At 32.0% G+C, this 25,933-nt stretch overlaps 2 protein-coding genes across 7 annotated transcripts in view; one reads left to right on the top strand and one right to left on the bottom strand.

The window, feature by feature from the left end:
• The window catches only part of LOC126769117 (V-type proton ATPase 116 kDa subunit a 1), a 32,339-nt gene extending 12,629 nt beyond the window's left edge, over positions 1-19,710 (bottom strand). Inside the window, exons 1-5 of one of the 6 annotated variants that reach the window (XM_050487681.1) lie at positions 19,456-19,710; positions 16,431-16,610; positions 15,405-15,533; positions 13,467-13,555; positions 12,571-12,609 (exon numbers count right to left, since the gene is read on the bottom strand). In XM_050487681.1, coding sequence (XP_050343638.1) covers positions 12,571-12,609; positions 13,467-13,555; positions 15,405-15,533; positions 16,431-16,610; positions 19,456-19,572 — 554 coding nt within the window. In that variant the 5' untranslated portion in view covers positions 19,573-19,710. Of the gene's footprint in view, positions 1-12,570; positions 12,610-13,466; positions 13,556-14,143; positions 14,218-14,330; positions 14,417-15,404; positions 15,534-16,430; positions 16,611-19,455 lie in introns of those variants that run through there. The other 5 variants (XM_050487682.1, XM_050487685.1, XM_050487684.1 and 2 more) reach the window with 5 other exon arrangements.
• Positions 19,711-20,272: 562 nt separating this feature from the next.
• Positions 20,273-24,542, top strand: LOC126769141 (transmembrane protein 161B). Its single transcript, XM_050487743.1, has 9 exons — positions 20,273-20,389; positions 20,469-20,831; positions 21,012-21,091; positions 21,277-21,492; positions 21,663-21,779; positions 22,100-22,222; positions 22,557-22,731; positions 23,039-23,254; positions 23,526-24,542. The coding sequence occupies exons 1-9, from the start codon at positions 20,387-20,389 to the stop codon at positions 23,643-23,645; spliced, it is 1,413 nt and encodes a 470-aa protein (XP_050343700.1). The 5' UTR covers positions 20,273-20,386; the 3' UTR covers positions 23,646-24,542.
• Positions 24,543-25,933: the final 1,391 nt, after the last annotated feature.

The raw sequence follows: 25,933 nt of genomic DNA on the forward strand, positions 1-25,933 counted from the left end.
ATTTTAGTTTCATAAAAATATGCGTTTCGTATTATTACAGATAAATATTATTTATAAACTGTATATAGGAGAGAGTGATGTAGTGGAAATGAGAAAAAAATATATAAGAAATTGTCACTTGTCACTTATTTGATTTATTTTTGTATGTACACTTAAGGATTTAAAATTTTTGCTTTCTTTTACGATATCTTGAAAAGTATATAATAATCGATCTGACAGTTGTAGCGGGTTGTGTATATATTTTATTTTAAATCAAGCTTCAAATTGAAATTATAATTGAATGAAAAAGTATGGAAAAATACTATGAACTGACGATACGTTACACTGACGTTTAGGGAAATCCCATCAATCTGATATTAAAATGATAACGAAGTTTTTATTCGAAAAAGTAAAATTTACTTTATATTGTTTAGCTTATTTTTTTTTTTTTATAAAATAGGTACGGACTAGCATGGGGGCCATCTGATGGTAAGTGGTCACCAACGGTATAGTCATTGGTATTGCAAGAAATGTTAACCATCGCTTACATCGCCAATGCGCTACCAACCTTGGGAACTAAGATGTTATGTGCCTTGTGCCTGTAGTTACACTAGTTCATTGAAACCGGTCTAGTTCATTTACTGGTGGTAGGGCTTTGTGCAAGCTCGTCTGGGTAGGTACCACCCACTCATCAGATATTCTACCGCAAAACAGCAATACTTGATATTGTTGTGTTCCGGTTTGAAGGGTGAGTGAGCCAGTGTAATTACAGGCACAAGGGACATAAAATCTTAGTTCCCAAGGTTGGTGGCGCATTGGATATGTAAGCGATGGTTGACATTTCTTACAATGCTAATGTCTAAGAGCGTTGGTGACCACTTACCATCAGGTGGCCCATATGCTCGTCCGCCTTCCTATTCTATAAAAAAAAAAAAACCGGAACATAAAAATACAAAGTATTAATGTTCGGCGGTAGAAAATCTGATGAGTACGTGATACCTACCCGGACAGGCTTGCACAAAGCGGTACAACCAAGTAATCATCAATTGTATTCGAAAACATATATATATATTTTAAATACCTGAGTATTTTTGAGTTTCAAAAAAACCTAGTGTTACATATGAAACGTTCGAAAATCATTTTTTATACGATAAAACTTATAACGTTATGATGTCATTTAGATTTTTAAACTGTAATGATATATCTAATCTGAGAGGAATATCACAATACAAATTATATATTTTTTCCATTGCAAATAACTCCGATAAAAGATAAGAGCATTCGTAATGGGAATCCTTACACTTATAAATACATTCTAAACGGTTATAATAACATATTTTATGAAGTAGACCATTGAGTACTACAATGAGACGATGGCAACTCTTCTTTTTTTTTATATAGAATAGGAGGGTATGACGAGCATATGGGCCACCTGATGGTAAGTGGTCACCAAACGCCCTTAGACATTGGCATTGTAAGAAATGTCAACCATCGCTTATAGCCAATGCGCTACCAACCTTGAGAGAGTAACAGCCTGTTAATGTCCCACTGCTGGGCTAAGGCCTCCTCTCCCTTTTGAGGAGAAGGTTTGGAGCTTATTCCACCACGCTGCTCCAATGCGGGTTGGTAGAATACACATGTGGCAGAATTTCAATGAAATTAGACACATGCAGGTTTCCTCACGATGTTTTCCTTCACCGTTAAGCACGAGATGAATTATAAACACAAATTAAGCACATGAAAATTCAGTGGTGCTTGCCCGGGTTTGAACCCACGATCATCGGTTAAGATTCACGCGTTCTTACCACTAGGCCATCTCGGCTTTTGATGACCTTGAGAACTAAGATGTTATGTGCCTTGTGCCTGTAGTTACTGGCTCTTCTTCAGTATATCTGAGAGATATTTTTTTCCAATTAAATAATTAGTTGATTTATTCAATAATGTTTATAAGTCGTTGTAAATAACCTTTGTCGTATTTATGATCGATTGAAACATAAATAAACGTTGTCATGTATCCAAATGTTACTAATAGCGTACATATTTTAGAAAATACCAGCGGCTAGACAATGTCACGGCGATAGTCAATTTCGTTTTTAGAAAGGCTATTACGTAAATAAATGGTATATTATGTATATGATTAATCAGTGGATGTACAATTGTCGTATTGAATTAAATATTCGAAAGAAATCAATGTAGTTTCTGAAATATTTGCGCATATACACATAGCCGGTTAATTAGAGCTATCCTTTGAGAACGATAAAAATTTCGAGGTAATCAATTTCATTCATAAGATTTACGATATTTGGAAAAAAAAATATTCGTAAAATGATGTATGTTTTAAAGATGTATGTTTTCAAATATATATGAATTTATTAATTAATTTATAGCTAGCGTCACTCGATGTTATAAGGATTCAAACGATACATCATACATCCACATTTGTACGGATATTTGAAAGTTAGGGTGGGATAAAGTAACTCGTGTATATTGTTAAACTCAACGCTACGACCAACGCTTATATAATTATTTATATATATAAATTGAATAACCTAACATTTATTGAAGTTGATTTGATTATAAATTTTGTTTTAATGTTATTTAATTTCGTGATATGATTTTTACAACTACCGACATTATAATGATTTAAATTTTGTATAAAAAGCGATGTATTTACAATGAACGATCATAATTATTGTTGAACTTGAGCAAGGTGGTTACTCTGCCTCTTTAATGAATATTGTTTATAACAACACAACACTTCTTTCGCTATTCTGGCTCACCTTCTGTTTCAATATACATACATGAACCCTTAAAACATTACACTCCTTTTTTTGGGGTCGCGTGTAAAAATTTAAACAGAAGTGAAGTAAAGTTTTTGAATACACTTTATTTATAGGACCCCCCAGAGGTTAAATCCGTTTTCTAATCAAGAAAGCCAAACAAAATTATATTGAACAAAATCAAAATATACTTTAATATAAGTAGGCACTTTCAAGCACTTTTGAATAGTCATTTTTACATAACATTGTATTAAATGTAAAGTTATCAATATAGATTCTAACAAGAATGCCTGACAAGTAGAGTATATAGGGTATATCCCGTAGGATCGAGTCCGAAGTTCAAAGTTGATCCTTCGAGCCGGATTTTTCGAGTAAATAGTTACCATTCCAATTAAGATACGCTTTATCACCGAGTCATGTGGTAATTAAAATTTATAGACAATAAAAAACTGCAACTAATTATCTTTTCGTGATTGTCGTTTAGAACGGTTATCTAATACTACATGTTGAAATAGGTATAATCATTGAGACAGGAAACTCTTAAACATAACTACTATTCAAGTGTTTTATATTATTAATGTAATACTTGTTATATGTTTTGTCTAGGATAAAAAAACCTTGTTAAATATCATCTTTTTAACTGTACAGACAATCACAATTACATTTCTAATTGTTTCGCATTTGACATTCCGTGATAGTGGTACGAATTTTAAAATGTTTTACGTATTAAAATCATTAATATATAAACATAATTTATGATATTAATGATTGTGGATTCAAACCCACAAAAATAAAACCCTTATTTATTTAATTTTATTAGTGTTTATGAATGAAAAATTACCAAATGTTTATACACAAATCCGCATTAGATACGCGTGACGAGATAAGCTTAAACCTTCCCAAAAAAAGAGGACCTTAGCCCAGCAGTGGGACATTAACTGGTTGTTACTTTTATAGTTCACAAAGATTACATTCTTAAAAAAAACGATAATCAATAAAATAAATTAATAAATTCTACTCGACAATAATAACGACAAAAAGTTAGTATTTATTTACTTCACCAAGTATATAAAAGTGTCCATAAGAACATAACAAGAAAAATTTATTACAACGAAGTCATTCATTAACCTATGAGAGATTGACACTTTTGTCTTTCTATTAATGATCTTAAAGAAAAGTGCTAAATTATAATTTGCTTGTCTCAAAGAAGAACCTTTATTAACCTTGATAGTTAAATACAATATTAAAACCACAAAGCTGACAGCATGTCACTCTGTCCCCGTTACACATATTATCAATGGTATTATCGATTGCTATCAGATGATCAACAATTATGGCGCCGATAAATATTCCTGCAATTCCTCTGAAATCGTATAACTGACCTAAATCCACGGCAGCCGAAGAACCATAAGTTGATTTTTTTATATGATGATCTAGTTTGTTTTGATAAGTTATGAAGTTCAATAATGCTATCATATTTGTGAGCGTTTTAATGTTAGTTATTTAGAGGATTTAGGTATGTTTTTGATACCTATAAAAAATTGGTGAAAGAATTAACTATTAAGCGGCAAGACAGCCGGTATTTTCGGTAGAACCTCATTTCAAAGCAGTCGTAGCTTCAATTAAATACTGTAGCATAACAATTCGATGGGTGCTTAAAAACTCTTTTTCAATAAAGATGTTTGAGATTTGAATATGTACAACAAAATACTTCAAAATTAGCGTGTAACGTATGATTTAGCCGCATTACAATGTGAGGAATCTCAATCGTATGCAATTTGAGGGTTTGACACGTCTATTGTTCGATACACGATTCGCAAAGAGGAAGATTAACGACTTAACATAATGCAAGGTCTCGTATTGTTCTTCATTACGGCAATTTATCTCTTAATAACCCACAATAGATATACAAAATTTTGAAACAATGGTCTTTGAAACTACAGTTTCCACCATTGTCACAAAATTTTGTGTTGTAATCACTATATGTCGTTGAATATTTTTTTTAGTTTTCAATTTACATACACATTTCAAAGACCTTAAGACTATAAAAAGTCCTATTTGAAACGTATCCTGCAAACATTTATGAGTTTGAGAAACGTTTAACGTTGTTCGGCGGATGTTAATTAAACAAAGTGTTCTTTATATCATAATGTATATATAATAATTGATAAATACAAGTTGATAATATACTAATTGATAAATACAAGTTGATAATGAAATATAATTTTAATATAATGATTATTAACTGACCATTGCGGCATTCTCAAGAGGCTTACGTGCTTATCATGCGAGTGTAAACACTGCTTACGTCGAAACTTTTGGAAGCCAATAAGAATATCTTAACAAAAAATCTTAATTCATTTTTACAGAAACGATTCGGGATTTTATTCAGAACATCGAGATACAAACGAGGCAGACACTGTTATAATAAACTTATTATACTAATCGATATTTTATATTTCCTTATATCCCTTTGATTTTTATTTAAGTACAATTATAATTTGCAATCATCACTGTTAAGCGAGGTAAAAACCGCAAAAAATACCAACCACCTCTACGTACCCGTGATGACGTAGGATACATGTCATAACACAATAATAAAATGGCAATAGTTTACGACAATGCAGTTCGCTTTCATTTATTCATACAATCACGTGAAGTAATGAGCAACGCTTGTTCTGAATGTGCATTGTTTGCAGAATGTCTAAATTAACCTCCTTAGCAATCGCGTTTCCCTCGTACTTTAATATCTTCTTTATGTTTTATATCCGTGTATATATATATATATATATATATATATATATATATATATATATATATATATATATATATATATACTGTATATAAATATATATATTAACACAAATTACTTTTAAATTCAAAAACGAAGGAGGTTCTCAATTCGTCCGTATTACATAATTTATATTCAAGTACAACTTTTTCTGTTTATCGAATTTGATTATTCAACCTACCTTCTTTTGCGTTGGCGTCGTTGAAGTATTTGGGAATTTATTTAGTTTTTATTTGAAGCAAAGATTAAGGAAAATTTATAAAATTGAATTTGTTCCACTAATTACAATTTGTCCAATAATTAAACAGATGAAATAACAATAAACAGAGTAAAACGATTAGCTAGAAGGTTGTATATTGGTGGCTGGTGGATAGTGGTGGCTATTATCACTTCCATCGTTTCGTTCGCGCAGTTAACACTATTGCCGACAATTGTTAGGTGAAATCCCCTTCCCGTGACGCCCCTTCGACAAGACGGAGTGGGTACCGCTGGTTTTTTAGTGGGTATTCCGGCGCCTTCAGTGCCGGCGAGCTAATGTGGGGGAAACGCGTAAATGCGTTTTACCAGCAAAAAAAAAAAGTGTGAAATCCCCTAATATGATTAAGCTGCTATTGCGACACGAACTATATTCTTACGATGACACGACGCGTATGGCAACATAAATTATATTATTAATAAGGATATTTTTATTAATACTAAAAATAAATTGTGATAAATAACACTACACCTTCGGAAGTTTTAGATATTATAAATGAATAAATACATTTTTATGGCTATTGCTTAACGTTTTCAAGTTAACTCGTGGACGTTCAATTTTTGTATTATTTTCTCTCGTGTCTGTCTCTGACATTGTAATTTGAAACAAGCACAAATTCCAAGGCAAAGTTTGATGTGAATTTAAATTTCAAATACTTTTTGTACGTTTTGTATCTAATTCTTTATATTTTAAATTAAAATAACATTCAGTTGAGCGTGAAATTGAGTAGACTTCACGTTCGGATTTGATCGGGGGAACCACCATATAACATAAACAAAATTACATTCGTCTGGTTTATTTCTGATTTCCTTTAACATGTATTGAATGTTAATTAAATTCTCAACCTAAGACACTTGTCATTAGGGTGATATTTCATCGTCGCTGAAGTACTAACCGCGTTGTACGATTTTGAAATTTACCTAAAGGATTTTGAATGCAATTCGGTTTGATCGTTTCGCTCAAGTGATGTAATATAGGGGGCGTTTCACCTTGGCACAGCATCAAGTCTGTCTGTGTAACGTAATATTTTATTTAGGTTTAGAGCATCTTCTCTTTTCGGAATGTATGACAGACGTCGGACGAAGGTCGTTATTAGAATGTAAAATACAACCAAAGAACAATGCTTTATTATTCCTATAACTATGAAGTGTTATAACAACAACAAATATATATTGGTGAATAATATATGCGTAACAGCCTGTGAATATCCCACTACTGGGCTAAAGGCCTCCTGTCCCTTTTTGAGGAGAAGGTACTGGCCATCTCGGCCCAATACTAACGTTAAAATACTTATGTCGAGTAAAATTTATCGTCAGTTCATAATTAATTTCTTATAATATATACCATATTAAGTCAATTAAACTATCGCAGAATTATTTTTAACAAAAAAAGAGTATTTATGTTTTTCAATATTCATTGTTAAACTTCGCCACGAGTAAAATTAACATTTTGCTGGTATACGCTTATAAACAATTTGATTCATGACAATTCATGACGTGCGACAATTTCTTTTTTTTTTAAACTCGTTTATAACCAATCTTCAATTTCTCCATAATAAATAAAAGTGTTGACTAACTTGAACCATTTATTCAGAGCGTGCATTATTACCTACTTTAAATTAAGCAAAAAGTTTTTATCAATATTACTTCGTACGTCTTTCTCTAATTTTCTGTTCTTATCTGTGTAATCTATACAATTGTGCGGAATTCTCTGTTTCCCAATATGTCAATTTTTATTAAAGTTTTTTGTGATATCATGACTATCGTATATATCGTATTAATAATGTAAGGGACATTGTAAATTCTCATTTATCCTTCAAACCGGAACACAAAAATACTAAGTGTAGCTGTTTGGCGGTATAATACGTGATAGCTTCGTGGTAACGTCTACCTAGACGCCAATTATGTTATGAAAATGTTGGTACTCTTCGTCCGGTAATACTGACACTTAGTAGTACGAAGTTACAATAAGGATATATATTTGCAGCCTTAGCACAAGTATATACAGCAACGGTGCGGACCGGGACACCACTCAGCATACGCTGGAGGCGTGCCCCGCGTGGAATGCGGAGACGGACAAGACCTGTGTGACCTGTCCCTGCGAGCAGTCGTGTCGGCGATGCTCCGCAGAGAATCGGCGTGGATGGCCGTAGCCTCCTTCTGTGAGACCGCCATGGTCAAGAAGGAGACTGCGGTGTGGGAACGGGAAAGGGCCGATCCTGCTCGGCGAGACGACGTCGGCGTCGTCTCGGCCCTCCCACAGCCCCGACGCCCGGGGCTTAAAAGATAGGGCGCAACCCTGGGGCCGTGAATGCGTGAGGTGGGGGCCTCGCGTGTCTTATTTCAGTCGGCCCTGAGGGGGACGGTAGCCAGGATGGCCACGCGCTGCCGTAATCACTAGCGAGGAATGTGGGGGGCGAGACCGCGGATGCGTTATATCAACACGATACCGCAGCCTCTCCGATCCGTGCCGAGGACGGCCATCGCAGTGGTTTTAGTGGTTAAGAATCCCACATAACCCAGTTCCCCCCATGGGAACTAGGTACCATATAGGTTTTTCCACTGCGTGAAAAAAAATGGCACTTGGAGCGTAGCTCATTTTTAAATAGTCATCATTTATTGACAGTATAACCAGGGTTTTCAATGTGTGGTGTAAAATAATATGTACATACCGGGTTATAAATAAATATTGTTCATCATAATTTTAAATCGAAATTTATTATGACCAGTTAGCTAGAACTTAATTTATAATTTATATTTCTAGCACAATAACATTTAGGTCGATATAGCGACATTTTCAAGTTATATTACGCAAAAGCCTTACACCATTTTAAGTCAGCGTCGCCTCTAATCATTCATCTCTGTCCTATAAACATCGTGAGTGAACATTGCACATTTTATCAAAAATATAATAACGCCAATCGTAGAATTAAATTAATATTTCCGGATTACTCAATATTATAATAGATGCGTCAAGCGCTTTCAAATCAGAATGATATTCCATCCTGAGGTAAGCGTATTCAAACAAACACTACAGACGCCTTTATGCTAACAATTAGAGTTAAATTTCCTCACAAAGCAAACATTAGCGGGAATCGTTATAACAACAGCTATCAAATGAAATGTTTAGTTCTCACAAAGGTTGTTTGATAACAATACATCCGATACATCGGACGTTTACCTTTATTGTCGTGAATTGCGCGTTAGCGATAATTCGTGAATTGAAAGAAATTATATTTGTATGTATAAGATCCGTTATACATATATAAAGTTACATTTTATATATATATATGTTATGTATGTATTTCGTCTATATTCAGAAATTTTAATAAAATGTAATTATTTACTTCTTAAATCAATGTCAATTACAGAAGCGTAGATTACTTGTTTTTTTTTCATGTTGTATGCAGGCGGATAGGCAAACGGGTTCAGACATCGGCACCACCGACCTCGAGAGCCAAGTTGTTATATCTCTCGAGGCTGTAGTTACACCGGCTCCCTCACCCTTCAAACCAAAACATAAAAAAACTACGTATTGCCGTTTAGCGATAGAGTATCTAATGTGTGGTACCTAACCAGACGGGCTTGCACAATGCCCTACCACCAAGAATATTGCTAAAGGCAATTTGATAATGTCGAAAATATTCTACATTTTCACAGTGACTTTCTTTATTATTTTTTCCTCACAGAATTATATAGAAGCCGAGATGGCCTAGTGGTAAGAACGCGTGAATCTTAACCGATGATCGTGGGTTCAAACCCGGGCAAGCACCACTGAATTTTCATGTGCTTAATTTGTGTTTATAATTCATCTCGTGCTTAACGGTGAAGGAAAACATCGTGAGGAAACCTGCATGTGTCTAATTTCATTGAAATTCTGCCACATGTGTATTCTACCAACCCGCATTGGAGCAGCCTGGTGGAATAAGCTCCAAACCTTCTCCTCAAAAGGGAGAGGAGGCCTTAGCCCAGCAGTGGGACATTAACAGACTGTTACTGTTACATATATATATTGATATATTACATTATTTTAAACATGTCATAATATCGTCAGTAATAATTATCTCGACTCGGGTGATACGATCTTCGTGCAACCTAATTTACGTCTACGTAAACATGTAGCATCTCTAATTAACGTTGTATTGTGCAATTTTCTTATCTATCTTAAATACAAGGAGTTTTTAACATCTAGCATTATTATTTAATTATTTTAGTACCGTCAATGCGTCATACGCGTCAATAATGCTTCTTAAATTTTATAACCAGTGTCTGCGGAGTTCCTAAATATGTATTTGTGCTTAATATTAATCTAGCACATTTGTATTCGTTCTAAAGGCGATACTCACACACTCACACAAGTCTGTGTAAAGATGTGATTTGTATTTCGTAAGTAATTATTATGCATTACTACTTACGAGTGGGAAGAAATTCGCTTGAAAAAATGCTTAGCATATTTCCTTCCATAATGTTCAATTTTTCTTCATAACAAATTTGATCAAAACCGGTTGAGTGGTTTATTCGTGTAAGCGTGACAGACAGATTTACTTTCACATTTATAATATTAGTATTATACTGGTGGTAGAGCTTTGCGCGAACTCGTCTGGGTAGGTACCACCCACTCATTAGATATTCTACCGCAAAACAGCAGTACTTGTTATTGTTGTGTTCCGGTTTGAAGGGTGAGGGAGCCAGTGTAATTACAGACACAAGGGACATAACATCTTAGTTCCCAAGATTGGTGGCGCATTGGTAAGCGATGGTTAACTATGGGCATTGGTGACCACTTACCATCAGGTGGCCCAAATGCTCGTCCGCCTTCCTATTCTTAAAAAAAAAAAAGATTTGTATCATCCTTGATATAACTGTAATTCTTGCTTTTTGTTATAATTATGACATTAGTTATTTAATTCGATATAAATACGTGATCTTCATGACAATCATAGAACCGATCAATCATAGCACGCGAGGTAACCTACCAGAACGTATGGGTGATACCGTTTATAGTCAAATTAAGGTTCTTTATAGCGTCACAAAGTGTCCACTATCCATTGTAAATGATCCGTGATATTGTATGAAGTTGAAAAAATTAACAAAGTTCCGTGCAAATGTGCAAAATCACTTGTGAAAAATCGAGGGTCTGATATAAACCCAAAAGGTCAAACAACGACTATTGATTTACTATATTAACAAACAAAACAAATATTTTACAAACGAAATGATAAACACCAGACAAAAATTAAGTAATCAATGATAAAAATGCGAAAAGATGAGTCAGACAATGTTATTGTTTCCTACGGTAATTCACCATCTCCGCATTGAGTTCCCTTATCTTCGCTGTATTATCTGATATCCCTGTATCATTCTCAATTCGAATCTGTTTGATACATCTTTGATTGTCATCTTAAAATAAATCCATCCAAACAATCACGAGTTACCAAACGGATATTATCTACCAAATAAATCACAAATTCATGAGTGTGACCTGAATTTTACAACTTTCCAAAATATAATTTCAAGTAATTTATTGATATGTATAAAACGAATTATAAATTTAAATACGTCTTACTATTCTTTTTTCTTTTTCTATCACAACTAAAAACGTTAAAGACAAAAATTAAAACACGATGCGTTCAATTGTGATTCAAGGATTTTTATCTTTTTTATACACAGTTGCAATCCCTTCAGCATGACAAACGTGGCATGGATAAATGTGATAGCATATTGTAAATCGTTTACGAGAAACTGACAGCTCTTTAGACGCATTGCGATGTTAATAAACGATCTTTAGTCAAAGGCTTACCAACTGAGAATACTGACAGTAAAATTCGTACGTAGCAAACAAATGAGTTTGCATAGATTACAAGACAGTCTCATACCGTGTCTGATACCGGAACACGGAGATATATAATTTATTAAAGACGTCATACTTAAATATCTGAAGGTTAAAATGGGTACCGTATATTTTAATATCATGTTTGTAAAAAAAAAAATAACGCTCTGAATGAATAGTATAAGTCTGAAAACAAAAGAATAAATAAAAAAAAAATTAATAACTAAAACACTCGTACCAAGACGCTGTTAGATTCTTTATCGAAATTATAGTATCTAGAGTAGTTTTCGTTGTCACATATAGAATAAACTGGACAAGGTAATCTAGTCATTTATGAGAAGGGTCAAAGATTAAAATCAAGCATTATACGACCACGACCAGTTTTCAAATTTTCAAGTATATTGAACGGTTTATTCTATTCGAGAAAACGTGTGATAACGAAAATTTTAACATATCCAGCATTTACAATTTTGCGCACCTATTCCGTTATCTATTCTTGAAGTCCAAATTGAAATTTATACACATTTAGGAACGCTGAGTGAGTATATTGCAATAGGTGAAGTGTTAATAAGCATGTCTGTACAATATGTTAGTTAATAAAACTATAAAACCATCGAAATTGAAATGAATAGGTCAAGGGTTTCAACTTAGCTTTTTTACTGCATCAATATGAATATCTGTTAACAACTAGAAACTATTTTTTTTTATATATATAAATGTCTATAATGTGTTTAGATAAACACTGATCTCTCTTTCAACATCATTGATTTGACATCCGAAAGAAGAAGACAGAGATCTGATGACACAAGAACAAACAGATTCATATCCTTCAATTTCGAAAGTTAAATATAAAACAGGACCAAAAATTTTACTTCCACCAAACAAAAACTCTTAGTCAAATATTTCAACTACTAATAATTTACATTACTACTAACCAAGGCAGGAATTCCAAGGACTCTTGTTTATCCCGGAAACTAAGGAGTAAATCAAGCAAAAACATTTTAGCATTTATCACATATTTAAAAAAAAAAAAAAAGAATTATCAAAGAAATCACATAGATCACGTGTTGTGATTTAAATGATAATAATATTAGTACAACGGTCTTATGTTTACTTTGATGTAGAATTCAGCATGCAAAAATTGTGACTTCTAAAAATTGTTCTTCCTACGATCGAACATTCGAGCGATCGAGCTTTTACAATATGTTAAGTAATAATTATATCTAAATTAAAAAAAAAAAAAAAAAAACTATTTCTCCAAAACACTTCGGAATTTGCTAGTCTACTATCATCACTTTAATTATGTTATGACGCGTTTAATACAAAATATAAAGTATTGTAAATATTTATATTGGTGATACAATTTACCCTCAAATAATAAAGCTGTCAAGTTAATGTAAACATCTAGATTGATCGCTGTAGGTTGACGTGTGAAAAAAGTTATTTCATACGTACCCGTGAGAGCGCTGACAAAATACATAATTTTTTAATTTGTTCCGAATAATATGATCAGAAATAGTTATATCGTTTTGGGAAATATTAGATATTTTAATAAAGGGTAAAATAACTGGTTATAATCTATCATTTAATTGCTTTATATATCTTTGCGATGCCCTTAGCTATAAACAGGCTGGTAAAATACAGCTGAAAAGCAGTGGTTACTCCTTTGATACCATATAAGTTTAAATTCATGCACCATCTCCATAATTATCATATTCATCTCGGTGTTCGTTACTTTCAACGTTTAACTTATCAATATCACTTAGCTACTGCTGGTCAGCCGTAGTTCCCATCGTGTCAACTAGTACCGTATGTACAATCGTATACATACCCTAGCTGAACCTGTCCCATATGTTTGTTCGGATCGTCGGATATCAGGGCGCGCGTCATTGATTCAGTGGTATTGGCACCGCCCTCGTGCTAGCGGACAAACAAACATGTAGACAAGACATTGCCCAAACGACGACACAGGCCGAAAGCTAAACCCACAAATATGATATGTTCACCATGGATGGTATATTGCTTGTTGTAGTAAAAAATTAGCGCCAACGCGTCTTCAATTGTTCGATTGCGATGACTACTATAGTTCAAAAAGCTTATATTGACTATATTGTTAGTTTCAACATCTACTTCAAATTGTGATTAATTAACAACGTGGTTACACCTACTGTTTTGAAAACAAAAGTGAACATCTACGGACATGATACAACTCATAAATGGCATGCAAACATTATAACAGTACAAAAAGCATGACGGTATGAAAAGAACACGATCGGTTAATTAAGACCGAAATTTCAGCACGCGGATGGACTTCAAAAATAAATCGGTTTCGAAAAACTTTGTTAGTTAAAACTCACTCAGGCAGCAGTTGATTAGCACTCGATAGGGGACTCGTCTAGACCTATAAGCATCGTATTAGAAATTGAGAATTATAAGGTGATGTCGGTGCTACACTAAGCTATCATTCCATCACACAAGAAGTAAAGAGTTGTTAATTTGATAATATACTATAAACCGGCTGTCTCCAATGCTTGCCTGAGTGGTGAGCGGTAGACTCCCGTATCAGCGTCACAGTACAAGCGCTGCAAAAATAATATCGTTCCATAACTTGCTCTGACTCCCATTCGTCGCCCCTATTACTAAAAACGCAGGAGTCAGAGCACGTCCGAGAACATTTTAAAGTTAATCTGCATACCCCAATTTGAGCGCTTGCCCTCCCGCCATGAGTCCCTCTTCCCCCAGTAGTGTCACTTGTTCTTCCTCTCGCGAAGGGTCCGCCATCTTGTGCACACAAGCGCCAAAATGGCGCCAAGGTCAATTGCGCATTCAAGGTCAATGTCACATTATCGGTGGAGGGACGTTTGATTTACCGACGCTAACGCGTTAAGATAGCGATCAATTTATAATAGGATATACATTTGTCCCCACGAAGTTTGTTTTCAAATACATTATTACATTGTAAATCAAAGAACAATTTGGAAGAGTGGGTTATTGTATTTATAAGAATTAGAAATGTGACAATGACTGTGATTTTTTTAAATTTTTTAAGATACCTTTAGCAATATATTCAAGTAGTATTGATTTTCGTTTTAATTAATGTCACACTTTAAAGCGGTTGTATGAAGAAGACCCACGACCTCGTTGTAAAAGGCAGACAGTGTTAACATATTTAAATAGAGGCAGTGCTGAGTGTTTTAGTAAACGAAGAGATATTTAGTACTTTTTTTCATTTGATTATACATACAATGCTGATCGGGGTTCTCTCGTATTTAATGATACATCGACTTCAAATAAAAATAAATAGAACTTAACGAAAATGATTAAAACAAAACATCGAATACTTAAAAAGTGTTTCCAAATCGATCGACTTGGAGCTAGTTTTTTTCTACAACAGCAGCGCATATTGTCGACTTTTAAATGTTGATAGAGAAGCAATAATTGTAAAAAAGGTTTCGTATTTATTTTACGCAAACTGGATACTGAGTTTTAAACGACGGCTGGCTAATATATTGAAGCAGCATGTTCAGCTAAAAACTTAGTGCAATAATAATTAATAAAACGTAGCTTCACGAGGATATTGCCGGCGTGAATTATCTTATCTCACGATTAATTTATAAGACTGAACTACGAGGTGGCTTACGTAAACAACACACATAATACAGATTATCATTCTAACGTTGTGTTATATCGATAATTGTTGAGCCAAATCATGTGATTCGAAACGACAAATTTGTGGTACCAATCACTTCGACAATCGTTGTGTACTTACCTCGTCAAAAAATACTTGCGTCTTCCTAAGAATGTGTTTGAGCTCAGTCAGTTCGAGATAATTTCTCTTCAGAGCTTCCGCGTTCTGATTGACTTCACGCAGTTCATTTTCAAGCTTCTCAAATGTTGCCTGTAGATTTTTTTTTATTTAATATACATATAATTACATATTCTTCTTTAATTTGAGGAGTAGATGGATTTGATTCCATCACTGACACTTCGTTAGGAAAGCCGAACTAACAATGTTTCATTCTCTTATGAGCACGTGATGGTAGTAAGGCGTAGTGCAAGCCCTACTACCATCTCGTAAACTGTAGTAACCACCCACTCCTCACATATTGTACAGCCAAACAGCACTTATTTCGTTGTTCCCTTTTGAAGGGTGAGTGAGTGTAACTGCAGTTACAAGGGACATAAAATCTTAGTTCCCAAGGTTGGTGGTGACGATGTAAGGGATAATCAATATTTCTTACAGTACCAATGTCTAAAGCCGGAAGTGACAACTTACCATCAGATGCCACCTATTGCAAGTTGTTATTGCCCGAATTTGAACCGGTGATTTTTCGGTTAAATTCACCCCAGAACCGTCTTTCAATATTATCGTATATCATATTATAAATAGGTTAGCAGCATTTTCCCGTTGCTTCGCAATTCCGATTCGAAATATGAATCAGCAATCCTGACACTAGTGGAGGAAATAAGATTGGGTGTTATTCAAGGGAAATGTTTGGTATTTAAATTATCGTAATTAAGTTAATACTAGTAATGACTTTTATATTTAAGACTAAGATGAAAAGTGAATTCACATAAAACAGTAAAGAACATAGGTAAGTTAGTATTCGAGTAACTTATGTCTTATATCGAATATAAGTTATGTCCTTTGTTCGTATTTTAGGCCGAGTTACCTTTCATATCGAAATATAAAAGCTTTCCTGCAATCAATAAACAAATTAGTTATTCGTAAAGAAACCTAGAAAGTTCGGTAAAGAGTTGCACTACCTAATTGAATCGACATAAATTATCTTACCTCAAGATCAATCATCTCCCTGGGCTGAGGCGCCTCCGGGACCTCTCCCGGTATCTCGAGCATGGGAATTCCATCCCGTCTGATCTCTTTCTCGAGATAACGTAACTTGCGTTCCATTTCATCGCAGCGACGCACTTCGTTGACGAATTTGCGTTGGAAAGCGTTTACGTCAGGATTTAACTGTTACAGAAATGTCATTAATCAGAAATGTGATTATAGTTAATTATAGATCGCATTATCATATCGTATGACGTATAATTTTATCTATTGCATTATAAGTATCACTTGCACTTATAATATATACACAAGTGTGTGTGAGTGGTACATAATTAGACGATGATATAAGTTTATTGTAATAACCGACAAGACTAGCTGATCAGTCAGATACTATTGACTTGAATGTCAATAGTATAAAATCACTTTGGACCCATATGTTATAAAACATTACGTATTTTTAGTGCTCTTTTGAAGTCTAAGTTGAAAATCCAAAATCCTAACCAATGATTCTATATTTTACGCAATTTGAAAAAAAAAGAAACAATATCTGTTCCATAGACCGAACCATAGACGCGAATTTACCGTGTCGAATATAAATTCAATTATAAAAATCTTTTTCTTTTTTATATAAAATTTGTAAAAAATTCAATATATTCCTTGTATTATAGTTGACATCTCACGCTCAGTACTTTGGTCAGGTGTATTAAATCCCTTCAACAAGTTAATATCAATGATTGCTATTACGTAATTAACCACGTCTGTCCTTGGAATTTATTGGTCTAATCAACCATAATAACATAAGCTACATTACATATAACGTAAGCTACATTAACAATTTATTTTTAATCTAATTTGACATTTGCACATATATATAAAAATGTACATTTTATTCCATCTTTCTAATCTCCACTGGCATGTTGTTTTTGCTTTGGGTGTATTGTGTGCTGATTAAGTTTGGTAGTGTATGTGCATGTTTTTATTTCCAAGAACCATCACAATCAGCATTTCAGGATTACAATTTGCTTCCAGTGTATTTTTTTTATATTGTTTTATAATTTTTTTGTTAATTATATTCAACAAAAAACTGGCAATGCCATTGATCTTGAATTATTTATATTTGTATATTAAATATTAAAATGAAAATTGTGTAGTCAATATAATTAAAAAATGTTAATTATGTTATTGGACCATATAAAAAATTATAATGTTTCAAAATTTAGTAAAAACTTTCACTTGGCGTACTATATATGTATTTGACAAAAGCATTTGAGATTGAAGCATGCTTAGGAGCATGATGGTCCACTGGATAAAGTATGAGACATTAACTAAAAATGGTAGAATACCAACTAAAAACATTGTAAAGAATGCCTTCATATGTCGGAGAGCACATTGTGATGGAATAAGCTGAAAAAATAAGGAGTCCTTGAGCCAACAATGCCATGCTTAAATGTTGCTACTCTGTGTATGATATTTCGAGTATTTTAAAACTTATCTGATTAAAAATATTAAAACTAATACATCAATATTGATAAGAATTAGTAATGCCATAATACATCAATTAAATCACATGATTTGATTACAATTAACTTTTTTTATATAATGTTATGTTGGCATCACTGTAATTGCCTTATGATTCAATACTATAATATAAAAGATGTCACATATTTTTCCATTAATAGTCATAAATTAATTTTATTGCATATGAATATATAGTAACTTATATATTGAATTAAGATTTTAACTGACCTTAATTTAACTTCAAATGCTATTAAAAAATAATGTCTTAATTTTGGTTTACAAAAACATACAATTTATGGAAATGTAGTTAATAGCATAAATTCTTCATTTTTAAAGAAGACATATCTTACTTTTAAATATATTAATAATTATAAACCTTTTAATTGATCCTTCTTGCATAATACTCACACTCAATAAGACTTATCAAAATTGTGTTTTTTCATTCTATTATACATGTCCATAATAAATTGATGTAAATATATATGAGGAAATATTTACATAAGAAAAACAAACCATAACCTAAAATGGTACATTAATAGTAAACAGTTTTACATATAAGGCCAGTGTCAATTATACCTAAGCATACAGATTTACTGTACTTTGGAATATCCTCCTTTGTAGCATTCTAATTAACTTGAGGACACAATTTTATTTTAGGGATTTTTATTTTATGATAAGAAAACTTAACAACCATTCTTATAAGGCATGTGTTAAGATTCAAACTTGATTGTTATTTTTAATACTTTACAAAGGGTGTTATTTTTATGACATGATTAAATATTTCTTAAGTGGTATTTGTACTTTGTTATTGTTAAAAAGTATTATGTATTATTATAAGGAAAATACACAAAAGATACTTTATCAAATTTTTTTTTCAGTTGGTTAATGTTGCTAAGCTGGGCAAAGGACTCTCTTGATTAGATGGTATCATTACAAAGCTGTACTAATTTTTTTTTTATTCAAATTGAAAAAAATAAGAAATATAATACCTACATTTATAATTATTACATAACTATCCATTTTATGTTTAAAAAATTGTTTACAATAAATAACTAAGGATATCCACATGTAACACCTATAATAACTAAGGATATCCACATTAATATTTTATCCATAGTCTGACATAAAATATTATGAGTTGAAGTATGATAAGGTGTCAATCACTGGGAATTCATTACACTAGTAATATATATCTAAAGTTTTACTAATAAAAAAATGTTAGAATATTCATATAAAGAAAGTATATACAACATTTAACTTGATAAATATATAATTAAAATATATATATAATAATACAATAGAAAATCAATAACTCTAAGCAAAGTCTTACTATACCTACTGCTGTGTAATAAAATGAAAGGATAACAAAGATTTTAAGCAAACGAATTAGGGTCACACGCTTTCTAGTTCCTTTTTTTTTAAATAGTATTAATGGGAACCAAAGCAATTACATGTTTCAGTCTAAGTTGAAATTGTACTGTTCAAAATAAAAAGGGCGTTTTATACTCACGTCGCGGAATTGTACGAGCCCCAATTCACCAAGTTCAGACACGCAAGCATAGGCTGCTTCACTCTGTAGGAAAAGTTGACACAAAGTCATTTCCTCACTCCGAAACAACGACCCCATTTTGATAGTTTAACACAATACACGAAAAAAATATTCCTATCTATCTAGGTTCGTCGCATCCGCCTGCGGACTTCGGCGGCGACGACACCGAAATAAATGGAATCAATATGATTGTCCAGTGAGCGAACTCGTCATCGATGCGCAACGCGACATTTGTATCGGGATTCGGGATACCATTAGGAAAAATATTTTATAATATTTTTGTGCGATTCTGTGTGTATTAAAGTCTAAATAAATTTAAAGGAAATTTGAGTTAAAAATACACATTACCACATTAAAAATCATTTTTATTTTTTTCGTTTAATTTTGAAAATAATGAAAACAGGAACGTAAATCCAAATGGCTTATATTTACAAAGCCAGATGCAAAAATTATATTAAATTTACAATATTTAAGTTGCATTCCTTAGCCGTAAATATAGATACTATTTCATTCCATGTTCAATATTTTATATTGATTTAATTTAGACAAAATATTTATAATACAGCACTGTAATAACTAATTAATTATTTTCGTTTAAGCAAGTTACAATTTACATTTATAAAGATAGTTAGACTAAATTAACTTGAATGCTATCCTAATAAATTAAATAAGAGCTATGTTTGACAATTTATTTATACTTATCTCTCTTTCTTTTGCATACAGTTCAGCTATAGCTATCGAAAATGACATATAATAGATAAATCTTTATTATTTGGCCGTATTATTGTGTGTGGGTGTACTGATTGAGGTTATAGATCCCGGAGAAAATTAAAAATAATTTTTTACATCTAGACGATCATGAGGTTTATCAGCCAATGAAACTCATATTGCAATGGTATGTTATACAAAAACCAGCCAGGGTTTCCCTTAAAATATAGTAACACAAGATTTATCATAATGTTATGTTATTTTAGGCTTTACTCGGGGCTCAGCTGGTAATAACACTGATAATGGTATCAGTGATACAAAAGCTTGGTAATTACTCATTCGCACGATGGCTATTATGTTCCCAAGGATTGTATCGCTATTTGTACCCAGATAATAGTGAATTAAAAGCTTTGGCGGGAGTTCCTAAGGATAAGCCGAAAGGCAGGAAAGGTGGGAAAAATGAATCGAATGGAAAGCCGGAAACATTTCACGTACCTCGTAGCTTGGACATACAGTTAGAGACGGCTCCAGTTACTCACTTGGATGTTGTTCACCTAAGGTTTTACACAGAATACATATGGATAGTAGATTTTTCATTATACACAGGCATTGTATATATAATGTCAGAGGTATGTATGCATTCCTTACATAATAAGTTTTGTCTCTAACATTGCTAATTTAAGTTAATTAACATATGGTTTTGTTTTAGCACCTATCTACAATGAGTAAACTGCAACTGACTATATATGCCTTGTTTTTTAATTGTTTGATATATAAGTGAATAACAATGTGTATTTTTTTATTTCCAGATTTACACATCAATATTCCCTTTGAAAGATGAATTTAATTTAAGTATGGTGTGGTGTCTGCTGGTTGTACTGTTTTCATTGTATCCTTTTCAATAGGTTATTAAATTATTTAATACAATTCAAACTTAAATACAGCTATAAAAAGTATTGCTTATTAATGGTAGTATAATGGACAATGAGTATACCTAGTAGGCCATAGGCAAGCTTGAAATACTGTCTTACAACTGATAAAATTAAAATAAATAACTCCTTAATGAATGTTCAGTAAAATTCTTCTATCCCTAACAAAGCAATACTTCACAAGTGAAGAATCCATTGGGGAGAGGTCGACATGTATTGTCGCTTTCTGTGTATTTTTGCTCATTGCTATGATGGTGCTTATTGTGGATGAAAGTAATTTGGAAGTTGGTGTGGACCCGGCATATGATAGCTTCCATGAAAATGCGTCTAAGTTTTTGCAAAATCAAGGCTTAACATCAGTGTGAGTTTCATTACCTAAACAAAAATCTTCTAAAAATTATTCAATAAAGCTTTTTATTAAAAAAAAATATAATTTAAATAAGGATAAAAAATATATATATCCAACACTATATTTAGCAATGCAAACGTGTCTTAGACTCTATATAATAATTCTTCGTTCTATGTTTTCAGCGGTCCAGCATCGAAGTTGATTTTGAAATTGTCATTGGCAGTGTGGGCAGCTATCGTTGGCACTTTATTTACTTTCCCTGGTCTTAGAGTTGCCAGAATGCATTGGGATTCAATGAGGTACAATAAATACAATGTTTTTTACATTTAAATCAACCCATTATTAGTTTTGTATTTTCAGTAAATAGTTATAACAATATTTAACTGTTAAAGTCACTTTTAAAATAGTATTTAACATAATGTCATTATAATTATAATGAGCTTTTGATGAATTTCTATGAATTTATGTAAAAAAAAAAATAGGTTTTGCTCAATTTATTTATAGTATAGTATTAATTATTACCAAAATAAATAATATTTAATTTCTTTGTATTGTTATAATAATTTGTAAATTGCTGGACATCCATATTGTACTATAATGCATGTTACTCGTACTGTAGTGCCTGCGGGTGGCGAGCGAGCGCGTCACTGTGCGCGGCGGCGGCGCTGGCGCTGCTGTGGCTGCGGCCCGTGGCGCGCCGCTACCTGGCGGGCCGCGTGTTCTCGGGTATGACGGAACCGCTGTGAGTTTTTATTTTTTTTTAATATACCACATATTGCTTGTCGCTCCAAAATCTTGTCCAAAAAATACTTTTTAAGCAATACAAAAATAATTATTCCAGTTTCTTCATCATTGGAAACATTATTTTACTGTCTTTACTATGGAGGTAGTCATACCTCCTTGACTGATATAGTAATTAAAACAGTAATAATAATATAATGAAAACTTATATTAATTTAATTCATCGTTAAATATATTATATCTTGAAGAAGTATGGAGAGCAACACAAAAAAGAGTGATGTAAAGATATAGTAACTATTTGTTTTAAATTTTTGATTATAATTACATGATTTCAGCATGACTGACCAAGCTTTTGACACACTCCGCTTTGTACTTGTGATAGGCACCGTATTGTTCCGAATTGCTTTAATGCCTAAGCTACTGCAAGCGTACCTAGACATGGCTCAACGTCGACTGGACATACAAAAGAAGGAAGCAGGAAGAATAACAAATATTGACCTGCAGAAAAAGGTAACAATTTGCCATTTATTAAATAACATATATCAATTGTTCCATCAAATAATGTAATACGTGCGAATTAAGATAGCTGAACTGAAGTTCTATCTCTGCGACATTCACATATACTTGTCTACATAAAATAAAAATAATCTTTATTATTGTTTCAATGTCAACATTATAAATACGAAAGTCACTCTTCTTACGTTTTCACCACTAAACTGATTTTGATTAATATAATCCGATTTATATAATCTAGAAAATCTAACAAATATATACATTACAATACATTATTAACAAAGCTTATATATCTTTGTTCCAGATAGCATCAGTGTTCTACTATCTATGTGTAGTGGCGTTACAATATATATGTCCAATAATTATGTGTCTCTACTTGGCCCTCATGTATAAGACACTCGGAGGTTACTCGTGGAGTGCATTATTTTATAAACAGGAGGAGGTCACGGTGGAAGAGAAACCAGTTGTGAATTTGGAAGGCATGGAACAGTTTCAGATGGCTTGGGAAAATTTGAAAATGGTTTGATTTTATTTTGTTATTAATATGAATTTTCAGTATTATATTGAATTTAGTTTTAAAAGACAGTAATGTTTAAGTGTATGATCTTTTTTAAAATTATGTTTCTGTGTTAATCTTTTAATGCAATCTTTGGCATAATCCTTAAATGTGATATAAAATTTTATTTTCTAATGTACATAGTTTAAAAAATATAATTATTGCCTTGGAATAATTTTAACATAAATGTAAATGTTTAAAAATAATTTAAAAAAACTATTAATTGTATTTCCAGGTCTTCACAGAGGACGTATACCGCGGTGTATTCGGTTTCGCAACCTGGTGGTGCTGCTTCGCATGGTTCCTTACAACCGCTTTAGGTTCCATGTACCAAACATACTTCAGAATCTCATGATCTTTGGTCTAGTCTTAGTTTCATATTGTAAGACATATAAGTCTGCTTTAATTAGGTTGTCGAGAAAGTTCGTGCCCATTTTCGATACCAACAGAGAAGAACAGCTCTGTTAGCCAGATTTCGAAATGGGATATGTCAGATTCACTTATCTACATAACTAAATACTGAATGCTAATTGGTCCCCTATTGAAAGAAAGAATGATATCATTATTTAGAAAATGACAATTCTGTACCCTCTATTACCATTAATTTATCATAACAGTGGTTACATAGAAAAAAAAAGATATTATATGCAATTAAAATAAATAAACAGCAGTTCAATATTCCTAAGATGAATTATCATTCGGCTTAATAAGTCAGAAGACCTCAAATCATATTGCATTTTCTGTCATTGACCGTAACCGTTCAAATAAAAGTTGAATTAGTTAATTTGCCATTGATCAGTGTTAAAGAAACAAACAAAAATATCTTGAATATGAAACAAAGGTTATGCAAACATATTAATACACAGTTCTGCATACATTTTCATGAAACACAATCTGAAGTTTATATTAAATTTATATCAAAATAGAAATATATGTTTCAAAATTGGCATGAACTTTACAAACAATCTATTAATTTGATTGACAAAAATACTATCGTTAAACTTAATGTAGCAGTAATATGTTACAAATTATACACTTTTTATATCGAACATTGTCATATTTGCCAATGTTCTGCTATCCTGGTCTTTATGTTTTATTTACTTTTATGCCTGTAACTGAATGAATTATACAAATGTAGGGAAAGTAAGTTTTAAAGTACAATAATAGTTCTAAATGTGTACATTTGCCTGAAGATGTTCAATAAAGTAAATTATCAATTTTATATAATAATTTAAAAACGAAACAGAAATGTTCATCATATTTAAAAGCTTTTATGAAATTAGATTGTTGTTAAAATATTTATGCTTTATTTTTTTTATATAAATATTCATAATTATTGTATAATTTATACTTACTTTATAATAATAATGGTAAATTTGTACAATTTGCCTAAAGTTATGAAATTGACTAACTTTTATAAAATTACTTAATGGGAAAGTGTTTATTTATTCTTGTTTATTTATTCTTTATTTATATCAACTTTCAATAATTGCAGTTTCATATGACTAACGTTATGTTTGTTATGTAATGTAACTCGTTATGTTTGTTATGTAATGTAACTCCGATGATCTAAAATTTGTTCCTTAATATTATTATATAAATTTATGTAAGAAGAGTATGAAGCTCTTCTTACGAACTAATAAAATTAAAGCTTCACTTCACTTTTATATCATAATAATATTTTATTTTTGCAAAAAACATCTAGAACAGTCTAGATTTTGTTTTTATAGTTTTTAGATTTAAATCCGAGTACATATGTAATGAAAATAAAACAGTATTACCATTTTATGTTCAAACAACGCATGTTTTGCTTAAAAGACAAAAGAAAATATTATGAATTATAATGATTGTTGATCAATTACATTTATCAACTACTCATTTAAATTAGTTAAATAATATTATACTATTACTTCAATGTATATAAATAAATCTAAATTTTTCCTACATTTTTTTGAAAACATTGATTGTTATTTATTTAGTTTATAAGTCGTGAGAGTTATTTGATTTGAATGTTTTATTAAAAGGTTTTGAGTTGAATGGTGTTTTTATAGTCCCCTTAAGACTAAACCAAAATGAAATGTTCTTAAAGAATTATATTTTAACGTAACGTTAAATACTATTTGAAGCTATCTTGTTAGATATCATAACATGTTATATCAAATAACACCTAAAAATCAATATAAATGGCTGACTTGTAATAATTGGTTACCTTAATAATAGAATTTGACAAGCATTATAACAGTTCGGAATCCCGGATAAAGTGTATCTTAAAAATAAAGAGAGTAAAATATATACTTATGAAATCGTTTGTCCTAACTATCAACGCACAGCTAAAAATTAGTATAGAAAATAATATTGAAAGCTGTGATTTTGAACAAAGGTTTTTTTTACAACATAAGTAAATGCTTATCAATCAATCAATCAATTGATTGATTGATTGATTGATAAGCATCTACAAACGTATTTTTGTAAATTTCAACTTTATTCTACCGCAAAACAAGAGTACTTGGTATTGTTGTGTTCCGGTTTGAAGGATGAGTGAGCCAGTGTAATTACAGGCACAAGGGATATAACATCTCTGTTCCCAAGGTTGGTGGCGCATTGGCGATGTAAGCTATGGTTAACATTTCTTAAAATGCTAAT

The sequence above is a fragment of the Nymphalis io genome, chromosome 6 (genome assembly GCF_905147045.1).
Source record: "Nymphalis io chromosome 6, ilAglIoxx1.1, whole genome shotgun sequence".
NCBI lineage: Eukaryota > Metazoa > Arthropoda > Insecta > Lepidoptera > Nymphalidae > Nymphalis > Nymphalis io.